The sequence below is a fragment of the Eurosta solidaginis genome, chromosome 1, assembly GCF_040869045.1.
Source record: "Eurosta solidaginis isolate ZX-2024a chromosome 1, ASM4086904v1, whole genome shotgun sequence".
NCBI lineage: Eukaryota > Metazoa > Arthropoda > Insecta > Diptera > Tephritidae > Eurosta > Eurosta solidaginis.
This window is the reverse complement of record NC_090319.1, coordinates 305,681,783-305,700,962: the sequence shown is the minus strand read 5'-3', so window position 1 is coordinate 305,700,962 and position 19,180 is coordinate 305,681,783. Positions and strand designations below refer to the sequence as shown.

At 36.7% G+C, this 19,180-nt stretch overlaps 2 protein-coding genes and 1 long non-coding RNA gene across 4 annotated transcripts in view; 2 read left to right on the top strand and 1 right to left on the bottom strand.

Moving 5' to 3' along the window:
- Window positions 1-8,361: 8,361 nt before the first annotated feature.
- Klp98A (kinesin-like protein 98A) overlaps window positions 8,362-19,180 on the top strand; it is a 91,379-nt gene continuing 80,560 nt past the window's right edge. For both annotated transcript variants that reach the window (XM_067761368.1, XM_067761366.1), the window contains exon 1: window positions 8,362-9,191. In XM_067761368.1, coding sequence (XP_067617469.1) covers window positions 9,145-9,191 — 47 coding nt within the window. In that variant the 5' untranslated portion in view covers window positions 8,362-9,144. The remainder of the gene's footprint in view (window positions 9,192-19,180) is intronic.
- On the top strand, window positions 14,121-15,669 carry LOC137250561 (E3 SUMO-protein ligase ZBED1-like). Its single transcript, XM_067783639.1, has 2 exons — window positions 14,121-14,429; window positions 14,494-15,669. Exons 1-2 carry the CDS (start codon window positions 14,256-14,258, stop codon window positions 15,667-15,669), a joined length of 1,350 nt encoding a protein of 449 aa, XP_067639740.1. The 5' UTR covers window positions 14,121-14,255.
- Window positions 16,198-18,448, bottom strand: LOC137243833 (uncharacterized). The gene is made up of 5 exons (XR_010950645.1): window positions 18,061-18,448; window positions 17,716-17,993; window positions 17,398-17,648; window positions 16,832-17,312; window positions 16,198-16,649 (listed from the first exon to the last, which is right to left on the bottom strand). It is a non-coding gene; the product is annotated as an uncharacterized lncRNA (long non-coding RNA).

The window sequence follows — 19,180 nt, the reverse complement described above, 5'->3', positions numbered from 1 at the left end:
TCAAGATTTCACTAGCCTGAGATACATCCACTAATCGGCATTTTGTTTTTCCAAAGGTTCATTTTATTCGTGTTTTTATTTTAAATAAGCAAAAAATTGATTTTTATTTTTTCATATTTGACATAACAATTTAGGTTGAAAAAAGGGGAATATTTTGAAAAGCGGAGACACAGCTCTCTATTGTATTTCTGTGTATAACATATAGCTGAATCAGTTGTGATAAATAGTGGACACGCATAGAATACACAGAATTAGTGCAGAGGGTGAAACATAGACACATATTTCAGTTACATCTGAGTATAATGCGTATTGAAATTTAGTAGTACTAATTTTATACTTAGCAATTTCAGAGGTGTATTTAAAGTTTGTCGCTTAGCAGTCCATATAAAGTTTAGCGTAAACGTATATAGAAGAGAAAAAAAACAGCTATTATTGATCCGGGGAAGCGATATGAAGGTGGTGAATATTGTTGCCAGCTCCCCAACAATATCTTTTTATAGCTGCAGAGATTGTGAATTATAACTATGTGTGATATCTTATCTGTCAAATGCCTGACAGGGTGTTCAATATGGCGGCGCTTATCTTCAGCGGGTGATAGAAAGAGATACAGAATGAGACAGCGATAGTCAAATACAAATCAGGTGATCCAATCACTTTGGAATTTTGACGTCTATGCAGAAGATATCACACTTGGTTATCATTCACAATGGCTGCAGACATTGGTGCTTTATCGGTAACCTTATAACAGCTGATTCGACCAACCTTATAGGAATCAATAGCTATCATCCGGTGGCAAAATCCTGAGCCAGATAAATAATTTTGCATGTAAATGCAACAACAACGATTTGATCCAGATAAATCCAGATAGAAGTCTGGTTCAATTTGTGAGCCAGATAATTTGTTAATTACTTCTTTTTAGGTTGGCAACGCGGTTTCGAGCGATTTTTTATTAAAAATTTTCACGTTTTTTTATAATAAAAAAAATATTTAAAAAATTGTATAATAGGAATTTAAAAATAAAATGTTTTTGTATGTGTTGAACAAAGGCACCGCAGGGGAAAATTTTTAATAAAAAATCGAGTGAAGAGAAGACAAGACAAGTCAAGACAAGACAAGTCAAGACAAGACAAGACAAGAGAAGAGAAAAGAAGAGAAGCGAAGCGAAGAGAAGAGAATAGAAGAAAAGGTAATTTTTAGTGACATTTCATTGGTCAAAACAGGGAATGAATCAATTATTTGCAAGCAATTTTACGCATACAACTGAATCTGATTATAAACCCGAGCAATGTCAACACCCCAAATAATATTAGACTACGAATTATTCAGAGAATTACAAAAACAAGATACAATGGTAGTTATGTTTGTTTCCATTAATGGCGACGTGCCACCAGCTTATAATGTTTTACCAAGATATTGTTGAGGAGTTGGCAACACTATTCACCACCTTCATATCATTGTGAATGATGACAAAGTGTGATCTCTTATCTGTCAACTGCCCTACAAGAATACTGACTATCATATGACTATCATCTGATTGTCAGCAATGTCGACCTGACGATCAGCGCCTCATACAAACTTTCTATCACAAACTTAAGGGGACTTGCGCAAATGTGATGTAAACAACTGTGTACGTGTGAGTTTTTGTCTCCTTCTTATACACCAACATCGCCTACTGATTAAGTATATAGCCGTACTGCTCACTCTTAATCCTTTTCCTGGATCAGTGCTGACACTCTAACTATCAAAAAGTGTCATAAATGATAGTTTACTGTAGATATCAGGTTTGACTGTTATACTATCATAAATGACAATTGTTATATTCCGCCAAAAATGAAACAATGCTTTTTGCTTTTTATTTACTTTATTTCATTACGTTTTTAATTTTGTACGTGATAAAAGCATACGTGTTTCTTATTTGTTTAAAATAAATAGTTTTATAAGAATTCGACTTCAGAATGTTCAATTTAAATTCAGAAAACAACAAAACAACAGAATAGCGCTTTCCTCATGCGGAAACACATCTAAATGAATCACCACTAACCACTATTATTTTTCGCGTATCAATTTTTTGAGTGCGCCCCAGACAGCTTTTGGTATTTTTTAATATTATTTTCGATTTTTTTCTTTTAGCATGGAGCTTTGAAATGCTCTCTTTTTCATTTTTTAAACTTATTTTTTATATGGTTTTCGTCGGTTGAAAATGGCGGAATTTAAAAAATAACAAAACAACCGTGATAATCATTTGATTGTCAAATGACAGTCAGTAGTGACAATATGATTAAATCGGATAAACTGTTCTCGCATACATAAGAATGAGAACTATGTATCTGTCTCACATGCATAATGGTATCTGCTGTATGTTCTTTTGTTCTGTACCAGGTGTCCGAAGCTTTCCCAGTTTGAGTCCTTTTTCATGATTATAGGCTGTCGTTGGGAACATGCAGACATGCGTGAGCGATCAAAGGAACATACATAAATTTGAGTATCAATGTTTACGTCATCGCAGGATCAGCATTGTCAATTACAAGTGTGAGTGTATTAGTAAAACTATCAGCGTTTCTTGTAGGGTGCCTGACAGACTGTTCAATATGGCTACTTTCAGCATTTTATTATGTATGTCACCGTGAATGTTTGCGTCGCATTCACACACATTCACAGTCACCCAGAATTCGTATTTTATAACTTCTTACGTATTCGCGTTTGCCGTCTTACGTAGTCACTAAGTATTCACTGCGACTGTCAAACCCAATACGTAGCCAGTATAGCCACTTATTACTTTTGTTATTTAGGAAAACTTTTCTGTGCAATTTTTTCGGAATAATGTCGTTCCAAGGAGCTGGCAATATTGCAGCGAAACACCTGACAATTGTGAAAAAAAGAAAACAGTGTAATACTGTTTTCACACAGAAACTTAATGATCTCATTTCACCTTCTAATGAAATCGTAAATTTTTTGCTTTCACACAGAAGTAACTGCTCGATTAGTATGAAGGATGAAATGTCAATCGAATAAAATGACAATGCTATATGACAGAAAATCATGGCGAAACGATACAAGGTGGCAGCATGGTGACATACCTACATACATAAATAAGAATTGCATGTACTTTGTTTTTGTAAATTCGATGGACAAATGTCAAAATCGTACTGCGCCGGAAGTTGATGTATCAAATCAATTAAAAAAAGGTTATAATCAGCTCTTCGATGCGGCCACCTTGTATCGTTCCGCCATACAGACAATGACATTTACTTTGACAAATGACATTTTTAAGCACTGAACACACTAAAAACTAAGAAACCGGACGCTCCCAACAGAGTTGCATTGTGCTTTTGACTTCATTAGGCATTCGATTAGCTACTAATGAAATAATTATAGATTCGAATTTTGTAGGGAAGATTGAGCTCAATAAGCGTCTTAATGTATAAAACTGCCTTTATTATTCAATAAGCCGTCTGTGTGAAAACAGTATAAATTGCAATATAGATTGTTTAATTAAATGTTATTAAAAACAATTGCTTGTTTATTTTTCAATATGCTCTTTTATATTGAGCTGTTTTTCATAACTAAAGTTTATATATAGTTTTAAATATGGAAAATTCCGTGGAAATTCGAGGCCTTTCGAGTGTGTGTACTTAAACTGGCTACGAGTAGCAAATAAGCGGTGGAATTTTGTATGTTTCTTTATCTTCTTCCCAAGAACTGCCGGCAAGCGATTTGTTGATTTTATTGCGGCCTTGCACTACAGCTGCAATTTTGGTACCATGCGCCTTGAAGCTCATACCACTATGGCCGTATGGGTTGCGCTCAAGCTTCCCCAGACACAGCCTCGTTGCAGTTGTTAACGCTAAACTGTTTGTAACGTTAACCTGTTCTTTCTCATAATATAAAAGCTGAAATTTTTTACGACAAACAAAATTTCTGGTAAACGTCCAGAACAGGGGTCGACTGCTAATACGCGTCCAAAAATATAGAGAGAGGTGTCAAAAGACGCGTATTGACCTCGACAACAATAATTCAAAGACGGAAAATAAAATGTTTATCTCTGTCCGTAGATATTTGCAGTGAAGTTGGCAATTTTCATGTGGTTGTTGTAATGTTGTGTACTGAAAAAATTTTGTGGTCAAAGGGATTTTGCGCGCATTTAATTTTGATCCCACCCCATTGGTGGACCGGCCTCAGTAATTTTTTATAAGCGCGTCCAAAGACCACCAACACAGAAAGGTGTTCTGCGCAAAAATACTATGGATGCCACCCCCGGTTTCGGCGGGACCCGGGGCCATGTTTCGTTTTTTCGTTAATAACTTTTGAACGAGTTAATATTTTTATTTTCGTTTGACACCTCTCACGATATTTTTGGACGCGTATTAGCAGTAGACCTCTGTTCTAGGGTATTACCATTATTATATTAATATAAAATTCCCTCAATGTTCTTTCAAGTTGTATGTCGGGGTTGATTCTGGTTACGTAGAGTTTAACCTGTTACAGTACCCAGATCGAAGTTTAGCTAGAGAGACGCGCATTTCCCTAGGAAGAGTGAGTTCCTCCTCTGCCAGTTCTGGGAATTTTTCTTTGAGTACTGGATTTGCCGGGCAATTCCTGGCATAGAGGTCCGACGCCTGTTTGTGGATATCACTGAGGACCTGTTTGTGCATTTTTGCTTCATTCGAGTGTGTTCTCAGGAGCTGTATTTCCTCATAATGCTTACGGAGATGACCCTTTAAGCCTCTGGGAAGTGTAGCCTCACCAATCAGATGTCTGTTGGGATGCCCAGATTTCTGGGTATTAAACAGGAACTGTTTGGTTAGCATTTCATTTCTCTTCCTAAGGGGGAGTACTCTCGCCTCATTATGTAGATGGTGTTCTGGGGACATAAGAATACAGCCCGTATCGGGGACGCGTAGCATGCACTCGACCGGTCAATTGCTTTGTAAGTGGCAATGAGTGTTTGTCTTTACCACAAGTGCTGCCGGCAAGAGAATTGAGGATTTTATTACGGCTCTGGACTGTAGGGATAATTGCGGTTGCATGCTCACCAAAATGTAGATCCTGATCGAACGTCTCACTTAAGATTTTTAGGTGTAAAAGCGGAGTAATTGGTGCCGTTTGTCGTATCGCTGTAGTCGTATCCCTAACGTAAAGCGGGAGTCATTGGTGCCGTTTGTCGTATCGCTGTAGTCGTATCCCTAACGTAACCAGCTGTTTATCGTTACGACGGCAAACCAAAAACCAATTGGTTGGCTACGATACGGTTACGACCTTAGCGGCACCAATAATCGATTGCATTGATTCCCATAAGGTTAACCGAATCAGCTGTTATATGGTTACCGATACGCTTACCGATAAAGCACCAATGTCTCCAGCTTAACCCTATACGATACATTGTTATCAATTAATGCTGCCTTAACCTAAAAATCGTGAAAATTTCAAAAAAATGAAGAAAACGCAAAAAAATACAAACATATTCCACAAAAAATAAGTCTCCTAGTCATAACGTATCCAAAACAATGAATAAAATCTACAAAAAGTTATTAAATTCACCAACTCAAATATTTTTAGGTTATGGATATGGCGAAAAACCAAAAACCAATTGGTTGGCTACGATACGGTTACGACCTTAGCGTTACGATACGGCACCAATAATCGATTACATTGATTCCCATAACGTTGGTCGAATCAGCTGTTATAAGGTTACCAATACGGTTACCGATAACGCACCAATGTCTGCAGATTAAGACAGCCGGTAGCGTGATGCCATCGACGTGGATGTTCAATATGGTCGACATTTGGCGCTTCCATGTTGTAAATAAGCAGATGGTTCTTTATTTTATTACCTAGCTCATCGATGGGTGGCCCGGGACCTGTAGCCATTATCGTGCAGTCATTGGCGTAGGATAGAATGGTAGCTCTATCTGGTGGCGAAAGGAGCTTCGATATGTAGAATTTAAACAGAAGCAAGGGTAGGACACCACCCTGTGGTACCCCTTGTTTAATTCTTCTGGGTTAAGATGTTCCGTTCCTGAATTGTACCGATGTTTGGCGATGAGACAGATAATTTGAGATACACCTTTGAGGCTTAATTTAATACGTTGTTCGGGAATCAGTAGAATCATTTATAAGAAAATTAAAAAAAAAAGTAATCCACACAAAAAAAAAATAAAATCCGGACATTTATTTTATAAGGCCGAAAATAAAAGTTAAATCCGAACTTCTATTTTTTAAGAAAAGAATAAAAGTGCGACGCCATAACTAAAAGCCAAATTAAACTTCCTTAACCCAAACGCCATAGTCGTAACCATACTCATATCCATAACCATCTCAATGTGATCGATTAATGGTGCCTTAACCTAAAAATCGTGAAAATTTCATAAAAATGATGAAAACGCAAAAAATTACAAACATATTCCACAAAAAATAAGTATCTTAGTCATAACGTATCCAAAACAATGAAGAAAATCTAAAAAAAGTTATTAAATTCACCAACTGAAATATTTTTAGGTTATGGATATGGCGAGAAACCAAAAACCAATTGATTGGCTATGGCGTTAGCGTTATGGTATGGCACCATTAATCGATTACATTCCTTTCCATAAGGTAGGTTCGATCAGCTGATTTATCTGGTTATGGCTTTATGGTTATAAGTCACCATTAATTCGCCCTTAAGATAGGGTTGGTCCAAATGAAATGAATTTTTTTCCAATCCATTCTCGTAAATATCTGGATTTGAAACCTGTAGGGACACGACAATTTTTCCTACTAAAACTAGAAACTTGTTATCGAAAAACCATAACAAATTGCTGTTGTTGTTGTAGCGATAAAGAAACTCCCGAAGGTTTCGGGAAGTGTTATTGATGTTGATGGTCCTTTACCGGATATATATCCGGTATGTTCCGGTAACAAGCACCATTAAAGTACAAGTTCGGCCATCTCGGGAGCGATTTAATATTACCACATTGAACCACCAATAATTTTGTCTGAAGTACTTTTATTACAAAAGGAATAACAGTTTGGGTCCTTGGCTACAATTTTTATAGGTTTCGCTTTTTTTGTATTTCTGTAAAATTTAACGAAATATGCATCCACATTGAATGAAGCTCTAAATATAACCTTTATCGGCTGTCTATGGAAAATTTCAATCTTTTTTTTTCACGAAATGTTAAGCAAACGCGATCCAGAAGCAAGTGAATATTTTGACAGCAAAAATGAGTGTTCGTGACACTTTGCGTCGCCATATAATACGAAAAAACGTAAGACAATCACCTGCAGTCACCGAGAGTGACTGAAGTGAATGAATGGTCTTATATGATACGAATTTGGTTTCACTTGGGTGAAAGTGACTCCTCGCGTCGCTTTGCGTTATACATAATAACGCCATTAATTGAAACGAAAAAAGCGACTATAGTACCGATTGGTTTTCCGCGAATAACTTTTAAACGAGATAAAAAATATAGTTTCTGCTTTCGGATTCTGAATCTTGACCAAAATATCCGTCTTTTGATACCGCTATCGACATGTGCGATCCGCAGGACTTAAGTGGCAATGTTTTTAAATTTGGAAATTTAAACGCTTATATTTCATAAACTAAGAGTTAACTAGAGCTGCGGATCCATTTTGTTGATTTTTATGACCCCTCTTCCCCTACAAATCAACAAAAGTTTGAAAATCGAGGCACCTTATATAAAATTCAACCCTGAAAAAAATCTAATTTTTTTCTTTTCACTGCCTTACCGGCATTTTCTACTGATTTAGGTTTTTTCTTAATTTAGGTCGTAATTTAGGCAAACTCGCACAAAGCCTAAAGCTGCAGACATTGGTGCTTTATCGGTAACCGTATCGGTAATCTTATAACAGCTGATTCGACGAACCTTATGGGAATCAATGCAATCGATTATTGGTGCCACTAAGGTCGTAACCGTATCGTAGCCAACCAATTGGGTTTTGGTTTACCGTCGTAACGATAAATAGCTGATTGCGTTAGGGATACGACTACAGCAATACGACAAACGGCATTAATGACTCCGCTTTAAAGGGCGAATTAATGGTGAATTATAACCATAAAGCCATTACCAGATAAAACAGCTGATCGAACCTACCTTATGGAAATCAATGTAATCGATTAATGGTTCCATACCATAACGCTAACTCGATTACATTGATTTCCATAAGGTAGGTGTGATCAGCTGTTTTATCTGGTTATGGCTTTATGGTTATAAGTCACCATTAATTCGCCCTTAAAGCTCTAGATGGAGATATACCTTTACGCAATAATCGTCTGCCATATGAAAGATATTTGTAAATTGGCCTTAAATTATTTTATCGATAGCTTTAAAAAATTTACAATATTTATACTGCTGGCATCTCTTTCAAAAGGTGCAATTCGAAAATAGAACGACGAAGCAAAACACAAAACAACAAACAAAATAAAATTGTGGAGCTTGGAAAAATCACCCAAAATTTCGTTTCTTCTGTCAATTATGGGGTGGGGAAGCAGACGCCATGAATCACTCTTCAACATAAAAACGAATAGGAGATGGGAATTAAAATTTGGAGGCATAGTAATCATCGTGGATGTCGTCGCTACTCGTTTTAGTGAATTTTCTGGGTGGCGATGGACGCAAATAAATAGCGCAGTAACGTGGCATGAATTAAAAAATAAAATTATTTTTTTTTAACAAGCTTATTTTTTCTATTGCTTAACTGTGTATAATGTGATTTGCTAACTTTTTAATTAATTTTCAAAACTTATTGCGTGTTTTCTAAATTGAGTTCTTCAATGCAATGAAATGCCAATACAAAAAGGGCACAAACGAAGAATGAAGATATGAAAATAATAAAAATATGACAAAGGAAAAGTAAAATATTTTCAAAAGTGCAATTATAAAGAAATAATAAAAATAACCACCAAACTAATAAAGTTTGTTAATTAACTAAAAAAAAAGTTTGTTATAGGCAGAGTGCTGAGGTCAGATTGAAAAAATGATAAACCCAAATTACATAAATGTTAGAATGTGAGAGTTAAATAAAACAATACTAAGAGCTTATCTCTACCAGTGCATATGCACGTATGTCTTCCTTTTATCAAATACACAAATCAGTGGGAACTTGTTTATTTGGAAAGAAGAATTTGGTCAACAAAACACTTTGACGATGTCATCATTAAAGGTTGCTGTTCGGGTTAGACCGTTCAATGCGCGGTAAGTAGATATTTATTTTTTAAATGCATGCAAATATTTAGATTATGATATCTTTACAAAGGAGTTTATCGGGATGCAAAAAATGATTGCCGTGGGAGGTTTTAACGAAAGCCGCAGAAGCCACATTGCTTAATTTCTACATACCAAAACTAATTTCCCCACCATTAGAACGAGTCTCAACAAACGCACGTTTATTAAACAAGTTTTTGAGTCTTTTGATCCTAGTGCGGCCATTACACTAACTCTAGTCCATTGCGGTTTCTTAGAACTCATCCGTAAAAAAACGAGGAGGCCCCTCATCTTCTTCCAGCCGCTAAGTTATATTGCCGAATCACGCCCGCTAATCCGGTTTTATGGTCCAATACACAATTTCCATGATGTCACGGTCAATACTCACCCATCTCGATCTTGGCACTGTTACATGTTAATTCAAAATCAGTGCCGGTGTACGCGATGTCTATATATATCTTACATAACCAACCATCCTTTCAATTATAATACGAAACCGATACCTCTACGTTTGTTGTTGTATTAACGTTAAATACGCTCCCCGAAGGTTTTGGGGAGTGTTATCGCTTGTGATCTTTCGCCGGATATAGATCCGGCTCGTTCCGGTAGGGCCATTAAGGTACTAGCCCGACCATCTCGGGTACGATTAATATGACCACATTAAACCACATAGGCCATAAATTAAATGTGGTTCAGACATCTATGCCAGCAATTGCCTGGCGAACCCCGTCCTTAAAGTTAAATATCCTGGACTCGCAGAAGATGAAAGTAATTTCCCCATGGATACGCGCATCATTCTAGCTCAACTTCGATCTGGATAATGTATTATTCGACAACTGAAGAGAAACCAGAGTTAAACCCTTACATATCCATAATCAACCCCGACACACATAATGTATGTCCTGTTTGCAATGTGTTCCCACATGACACCAACCATTCAATTGCAATGTGGAACCATCTAACACCCCTCTCTCTCTCTCTGGTCCACCCTTGTTTAAACTGCAAGTTTATTTGAACTCCCGTTAGATGACATTGATGACGATTTGTGAGTAGTCGCACCTCTTGGATGCATATGAAATTCATGTTTTGAGTTAGAGAAATCAATATCCAAAAATTTGAGAAACAGTTTATCTCCGATAGGGTTCTACTGATGGACACTTTAGAATTGTAAACAAGCTCAACCCAACGAAAAAGATTTCAAAGCGACGTAGGTTTCTGTAGGGAGTATTTATGTATACACTGAAAGAAATGGTGCTAGTAAAATCAACAAATCGGTTCTGTTGTTGTTGACTTAACGGAGATTCGGTGAAATTGATCGAATTACGGTTACTTCGACCGAGTTCTTTGTCAAACGGACAAATTAGTTTAGTCATTTCAACAGAAGAGCAATTGTCGCTCTTAAGTTAACAAAATTCTGTAAAATTGACAGATTCCTGCTCAATCTAACTGATTTTTCTGGTTAACACAACTGATCTCACTGGTCATTTCAATAGCGATCAACAGTCAATACATGAGCAAATTTCAAAGAGAATTTTACGCTCACTGCGCTCTCTACTTTGTACTTATGACGATGGAGCCACTTATTTAAAAAAAAATACCAAAATAAGAAAACCACCAAAGCGAAAAAACACACAAAATGGGAAAACAACAAAAAACTAGTTTTTCAGTTATCAATACAAAACGAAAACCCTTTTTTTTGAATTTACTGTGCAAAAAATTATGAGATACCGGCACACCTATTTATCGGGTACAATTTTGCAACTTCTCCTCCAAGCGAAATGCAAAATTGCGCCCTCTTGTTGCAAAAGTTTTGTTTGAACGAACAGGATTTTTCCAAAGTTAGTACCATTTTTTCAAGCTTTTACGAATTTTTACTCAAGCGAACGAATTTAATAAGATAATAAAAAACATCGTTTTTTAATGTTGATGTTTCCGACAGCATACAAGTTTGAGTTGTTTTGGAATCCTTTCAACTTAAAGTGTTACGAAAATTAAACATGCCGAATTACATGTAGACTTACTCCAGTGGTGAATTACCTTCCTGCGATTTGATTCTTTACTTTTCTATAACTTACAAGTTCTCTATTTAAAGTGTTATGTCAAACATTTATATCACAAGTTTTGTTCGAAACAATCAAGTGTGGCAACTTCATGCGACCCCCAGCGGGTTAGGGGATCAGAATATACCCGCGGTAGGTATGCCTGTCGTAAGAGGCGACTAAAGTACCATATTCAAGGGGCTGTGTAGCGCAACCCTTCAGGTTGCCAGCGCAATATATAGCTTCTCCAAACCCAATTGTCAACCTCACCTATCCGCGGCGAATCCTGTTTCACTAACAGACGAGGCTCTGGCGACCCCAAGCTCCTCATTGAATTTGGGGGTAGGGAGGGAGGGAATGGCCTGAAGGTTTAATGTGGCCACATAAATCGTTCCCGAGATGGTCGGGCTAGCACCTTAATGGTGCCATGGTACCGGATTTGTATCCGGCAAAGGACCATCACATCGATGACACTGCCCAAAGCCTTCGGGGAGCAACCTTATCGCTACAACAACAACAACAACAGCAACTACTTGCGATAGAAGAAATTGATAATGAGCTGAGCTGCAACTGAAAGAATTGAGAATCAGTTTTGTAACTACTTGTTTCATTTCTATTTGCAAAGCGAAGTTCAAAACTAGAGTTGGCAAATATCCGGGTACCTGTGATTTTGTCACAGGTACTGAATGATCACAGCTGAACGCTGTGACTGCTTCTGAGGAATAGCCGTGACTGACTGACTGTGATAGCATCTGCACTTCGTTCTAGAGTTGGCAAATATGCGTGTACCTGTGATTTTGTCACAGGTACTGAATGATCACAGCTGAACGCTGTGACTGCTTCTGAGGAATAGCTGTGACTGACTGACTGTGATAGCATCTGCACTTCGTTCACAATCACGTTTAATGATATGCCCCTATTACCGTTTACAACTCAACTCTGGTTGGGTTGAAATTTCGCAATTTGGTATTACAGATTACAACTCAACCTGTCAAAAAAAATGTCGGTTGAGTTGTCTAGTCTTACAACTTTTTGTGGCATTGCCGTTTACAACCTTGTGTTGGTGTAGTTGTCAAAGACGTCAAAATTTTACAACTGCTTACTAGCAGTTGTCTCATGCAATTTTGCAGTTGTTTTGAAAAAATTTTACGTTTTAGAAGACGGTTCACCACCTAATTTTTTACAAAAATGTTCAAAGTTGGTATCAAAAGACACGTTTCGACCTCCGATTTAAGAATCCGAAAACAAAAATTGTAATTCTTTGCGACAGCATGACACTGGTAATACGCGTCCAAAAATATTGAGAGAGGTGTCAAAACACGCGAATTAATCTCGAGAACAATAATCCGGTGGCAAAGATACATTTTATCTCTGTCCGGAGATATTTGCAGTTGAAGTTGGCGATTTTCATGTGGTTGTTGTAATGTTGTTGTCTTTTTTCGGTTTTTGTTTAATATCTTTTGAACGAGTTAAAATTTTTATTTTCTGCCTTTGGATTATTAATACTGTTGTCAAGACGCATCGTTTAATACCTCTCTCGATATTTTTGGACACGTATTAGTGTCATGCTGTCGTAAAAAATTACCACAAAAATTAAAAATTTTATTTCTAATAAAATCTAATTTCATGTGGTTGTTGTATTTTGCCAGATTTTTTGTACACAGTAATGCAGATAGGTGCTGGACCCAACCAGAGTTATTTTTACGAATCGCGGCCAAAGGCCGCCAACGCAGAAAGATGTTCTGTGCAAAAAAACTGTGGAACGGGCCTCATATTTCGGACCCTCTTGGGCCATTTTGTGGGTCTTTGTAAATATCTTTCGAAAGAAATAACATTTTTAATTTCCGCTTTCGAATCCTAAAAACGGAGATGGAAACCCGTCTTTTGATACCACCTTTGATAAGAGTTAGATGGTGCACGGGCTTATAAAACGTTACAAAAAAAAAAGCAAACAATTTAAAGCCGGTAGTTAAACCTTTTTTAATCAAACAATAATCACCAATTTTGTACACATATCTAGAAAAAACAACGTTTAAACGAATTACATTGAATAACTTTTTGACTTTATGTAGCGACATTCCATAGTTGGACGAGGCTGGCCGCAGTTCGGATGCAGTCAAAGTAGGTGAAATTATGCGAGTCCCATTGATACTTATCACTACTCCTGGGAATCCTATTTGAGTAAAATACAATTTTTTCTATTTGGGTTTTAATCTACTTCGCACAAATACGCTCCTCAATAATATCTAAAACCAGTCCAACACCAAAATCATAATTTTAAAATACGAACGCGTATGCGGAAATGGTCCTTAATTTTGTTTAGTACTGAGTAAAATGCTTCCTTTCAAATCTGCAAAATAACTTCATATGAAACTCATTATTTGTCACTTAAACATTTTCTTACTTGGTGCTTGGTAGTTCCAAGGGATTGGAATGATCACGCGAATGTTTTCCGTATTCGCGACATGTCAGTCACCAACATTTTTGTCATTATAAAATAGATTTCATATAATATTAATAAAAAAATCACATTTGAAAATGCTTAAATTTCTGCCACAAATTGATCAGCTGTTTATTTATCTGTCAAATCATCACTTTCTGAAGTTGGCAACTCAATTCAATTTCAACTGAAATAAGTTGTAATTCGTAATACCAAACAGGAGTTGAGTTGTCTTAAAGTTGAGTTGTTTTAATTACAACCCAACTAAGTTGAGTTGTAAACGGTAATAGGGGCAATAATCTCAATCACATGAGTCAACGAATCTGTGAATTGTGCTACAACTAATTAGCAGCAGATGGCGCAGTCGCCATGTAAAATCATGCATGTATATGTATTTAGAATGGATATTTTTTTTGCATTCCGTTTTGAATACGGTTTCTATTGATGTGAATACGTCTGTTACTTACGTTCTGAAAATCGTTTCATTTTGAATATTCTCGTATTGACTGGACTGGGGCGATTTGGAGTGTATCACTTTAAGCTTAAAGTTTTATAAAAATTTATTATTTATAAAACATGTCGTTAAAAAAATCCAAAACCAGTTTCCTATGGCAGTTTTTTGAAAAGGTGGATCATTCTTTTGCCACATGCAATATTTGCAAAACCAAAATATCTTATAAAACATCGACAAGTAATTTGAAGAGACATATGATTCGGAGGCATCCGACCGTACAACTGGAAGAGCTTGTGGTAAATTTTAACGACTTCCAAGCTTTGTTAGTGTCCCTGTGTATGTATGCATTTCCATTTGCAGGATAAACCTCAACCTATCGAAATTGATATCACCGAAGAGCAGCCATCAACTTCCAGTGCAGCACCAAAACGGATGACACAATGCAAAATTATAAAAAACTATCGCCCAATTTCAAAAGAGGGTTTGAATATCAAGCTTCTGCAGTTATTTACTATAGACTTACAACCATTCAGCGTTGTAGACGATAGAGGGTTCAGGGAATTTGTGAAATCTTTGAATCCTATGTACGTACTCCCAAGCAGACGGGTAGTTTCCAAAACCATGATTCCTGCTTTGTACGAAGAGTGCAGACATAAAATGCAAGGAATGATACAAGGCGGCAACCAATTTTGTATTACAACGGATTGTTGGACTTCAAGAAATGTTTGTAGCTTCATTGCTGTGACAGCGCATTTTGTATCACCGGAGTTTGAGCTGAAATCCATACTATTGTCGGCTTCAGAGCTCAATATTAACCATACGGCCGAAAACTTAGCTAACGCGATATACAAGATTGTCTGTGACTGGAATGTAGAAAGAAAAATTTTGCTTTCTGTTTCCGATAACGCCAGTAACATAAAATGTGCCCTTACAACAAAGTTGAATTGGAAACATTTTGGATGTATGGCTCATACAATGAATTTGATTGTTAAAGATGGCTTGCGTGTAACGGAAGTTGCTGAAATAATCGATAAGATCAAAGGTATAGTTACCTATTTTAAGAAAAGTTCTTCAGCCAACGAAGCTTTTCTGAGCTATCAACGAAACAGTGGCAGGGACCCGTTGAAGCTGATTCAACAAGTTGAGACTAGGTGGAACTCTACTCTTGCAATGATGGAACGATTTGCTGCGCTTGAGGAAGCAGTAAAATGTACACTAGTTATTTTAAACAGGAGCCTTTTAACCTTGTCCAGTGAAGAATGGCAAATAGTCAAAGATTTATGTATAATATGTCAACCATTCAAAGACGCTACAGTAACCATAAGTGGCGAAACGTATTGTACGGGATCCCTGGTAATACCAATTACAAATGGTCTTCAGGACGTTTACAGGCATTTGTTAACAAAAGTTTGGCCCGATCCTGTGCGCAAGGTTATAGACATTTTTGTAAATGGTATTCGGGAACGATTGGGCAATATCCAAAAAAGCAACACATTTTCTGTAGCTACATTTTTGGATCCTAGGTTTAAATTATAAGCATTGACGGATGAATTAGCTGCAGAAAATTGTAAAAAAATTGTGAAAAGTAATCTTATGGAACTGTATAGGGCAGAATCGGCTTTCTCGTCTGAGAGTGTAGCCTGCAGAATATTTTCTTTCCATTTGGAGCTCTTTCGATCAATGTGCCAACCAAAATAGACCGAAAGGTAGTGCTGAAGCAAAAAGCATCATTGAAATGCAGCGGTATTTAGAGGATGGAATAGTTTCCAGAACAAACAATTCATTTCAGTGGTGGCGCGAAAATAAATATAAATACCCTAAGCTAGCAGATTTGGCAAGGAAATATTTATGTGCACTAGCATCTTCTGTTCCATGTGAAAGAGTTTTTTCGAAAGCAGGCCAAATAGTTAGTGACCGTCGCTCACGACTGAGTGAAAAAAAAAACTGAGATGCTTATCTTCTTAAACAGTAATCAAAGTTTTGTATAACATTTTTAAATTAAACGCATCCAAAAAAAATATTTTACTAAGATTGATTGAATATGTATTTATATTTAATTTTTTTTCTGTATGTACGAATATATACAATTTTTGTAGTTTTATTTCATAAAATATTTTTGGTACCTGTATTTAAATGTTAATTGAACTAAAGGCTGACTATGATAAAATAAAAAGAATTTGATAACAAAAAATTGGGTTTTAAAATTACCACTTATTTATTTATTTAGTAGTCTACAAATTTAACAATTAATCAGATTAAATATAGTTACGGGTTATAGATAAATTACAGAAGCATACAAATTGCACAAAATTATATTATAAAATATGTATATATTATTAAATCAGTTGTCGGGATTGACTGTGATGCCGAGTCACAGGAATTGATTATTAGTGCTGCCGGAATGGACGTGATTTCCAGCAGCTGATGTATATTTGTCCAGATGTTGCGATTTATTGGGTTTTAAAAGACGGTGAACCCCCCTAATTATCCACCTCCTTGGCCTCCTTATCATGTACCTAAAAGCGAAAATTAAACGTTTAATTCCTTTCATTATATATACAATAGTTTTTACAAATTATAAATAACGAGTACTCTACAATAACAACAACCTGCTACAACAACACCAACCCAAATCTTAAAATTAATAACTGACAACCCCTTTATTAATAGATGAAAAACTATTGCAATAATCTCTTACTTGTTCGGCGCACAACCACAGGTGCCCATCCTTTAACAACAACTTGAGAAAATCGAAACGCTCATTGCATATTATGCGGATAACGTCCATCAATACATAAAGTGTTCCGCTCAACATTCGGCATTTCAGCAATCATGTTGCGAATTTTATCCATATATGCAGTTAAGCTGTTCGTACCAAGTATGATGAAAGTATAATCATTTGGCAAACGTTCAATTACTTGTTGGTGATTAAGTGTTTGTTGAGTGCGCGCAGCATGACTGGGCGATTAAACATACAAGCAACAAATTTCGCGTATTAAACGCTGGTAATGCTTGACCTAATACTTCTGGCGGTATTTCCTGGCTATGCGCAAACGTTCAAAAAAGCTTTAACACTTTTTTAGCCTTTAAACCATTCTTATCGTCCTCGGCAAGGCGCCTTATTAGTTTGAGAAGCCGTTCACGCTGACGCTTATTAGCGCCCGTCATACTACTATAGGCTAGAAAACATAGTGAAAATTTTATGATTATTATTATCAATTAATATTAATTTTGTATTCATATATGTTGAAAGTTTGTATCTACCTGGAATGATTCAAACATATGATCTAATTGTTCGGACGTAAAATCCCAAGCTAATTTCGCCAAAAGGTCATGTACATTCTTAACAATTGCCTCATGTTTGCCACTCTGTGCACGCCATACTGTATCCAAATCTTCAGGTGTTAAGGCGTGTTCTTTTATAAGAAATCGTATTATCTTCTCCAGCTTTTCAACATATTGTAGCTGAGCAAGGCGTCTTTCCAGCACAAAACATCAGAAAGTTTGATATAATTCTAGTACCAAATAAAATCGCAATGAAAAAGCCAATATTTTTATATTAAATTGTTTACGTGTACTTACGCTCTGCTGTCAACCAATCCATTTCATCATCGGGCATACAATGTTGTTGTTGTTGTGTACGATGTTGAATATGAGCTTAGCACTATATTGATTTCATTTAGCGCATTCATTTTACCATTGAAGCTAGATACGTGTAATAAGCGCAATATCATTTTGAGACGAAACATTTCCAGATCACGTATGAAATCCTCTTGTTCAGGCAAACGACTTGCTAACACACGTGCCGACTTTACAATACCATTAATATAATCGTTCCACCCCTCCGGTTTGGCTTCACGCTGCAATTCATCATCAGAGAAACTATATAACAAATCCAGCATAACATTCTAAATTTGCATAAAGTACTTAGCAATGGTTGCAGGTGTCAACAGCTGCTCGTAGCACTGCTCAATTCAATGCAAGTGTCAATTTGTTATTCTGGCTCTCGTCGGACGTGCCGCCTTTTGTTTGCTCTTGATTGCAGACCACAATGATACAGTTCCAACCAATCCTTTTGCATTTTTTAGTTTATTAAATATGACACTGTCATTTTGATAACAGTATCAAATGTTACATGTGTTAGTGGAGAGCAAAAAAAGGCTTTGAATGTGTGCGTGAACTATCACCAACCACCGTCTTGAAGGGTAGCTCTTCCTCTTCCTATGTCACAGTCACAGTCACGGATAAAATACGCTGTGACTGAGAGGTCACAAGCACAGATAACATTTTTCCTCAAAAATCACGGGATCTGCCAACATTATTCAAAACTATAAATTAAATAAATTATAAAATATAAAATTTGGTGAAAGTGCGTTTAATAAAACAAAATAATAAAGTGTATAATGTTTAATGTATGCCAGCATATTTGATGTAAGCCCAATTGGCATTCGGTTAGTAAGTGCCACCGTGGTGGGATGGTAGCGTGCTCCGCCTGTCACACCGTATGCCCTGGGTTCGCACCACGGGCAAAGCAACATCAAAATTTTATAAATAGGGTTTTTCAATTAGAAGAAAATTTTTCTAAGCGATGTCGTCCCTGGCAGTGTTTGGCAAGCGCTCCGAGTGCATTTCTGCCATGAAAAGCTCTCAGTGAAAACTCATCTGCCTCGCAGATGCCGTTCGGAGTCGGCATAAAACAGGGATCTACACGGCCAATATATAGGGAAAATCAGGAGGAGCACGACGCAAATTGGAAGAGAAGCTCGGCCTTAGATCTCTTTGGAGGTTATCGCGCCTTACATTTATTTATTTATATGGCAACATAGGTACTTTCGTACAAAGCTGTCGCAACAACTTTTTTTGTTCATTTGACTACTAAAACGGTCAATTACGAATCAACGATTTGTGCGCAGTTCATTCAACATCTTGTTGCGATGGATTAAAATTAACAGACATTTCGGTTGAATTGACCCGTATTTCGGTTGTTTTTACCAGTCTTTTTCTTTCAGTGCAAGCTGTGCAAGTCCATTAGAAATTGTGAGCCTAA

Excerpts from the sequence above, each read along its gene's own strand:
- LOC137250561 (XM_067783639.1), top strand. The coding sequence starts at position 14,256 with ATGTCGTTAAAAAAATCCAAAACCAGTTTCCTATGGCAGTTTTTTGAA. Across the intron at positions 14,430-14,493 it reads TACAACTGGAAGAGCTTGTG|GATAAACCTCAACCTATCGA; the intron begins GTAAATTTTAAC and ends TTCCATTTGCAG.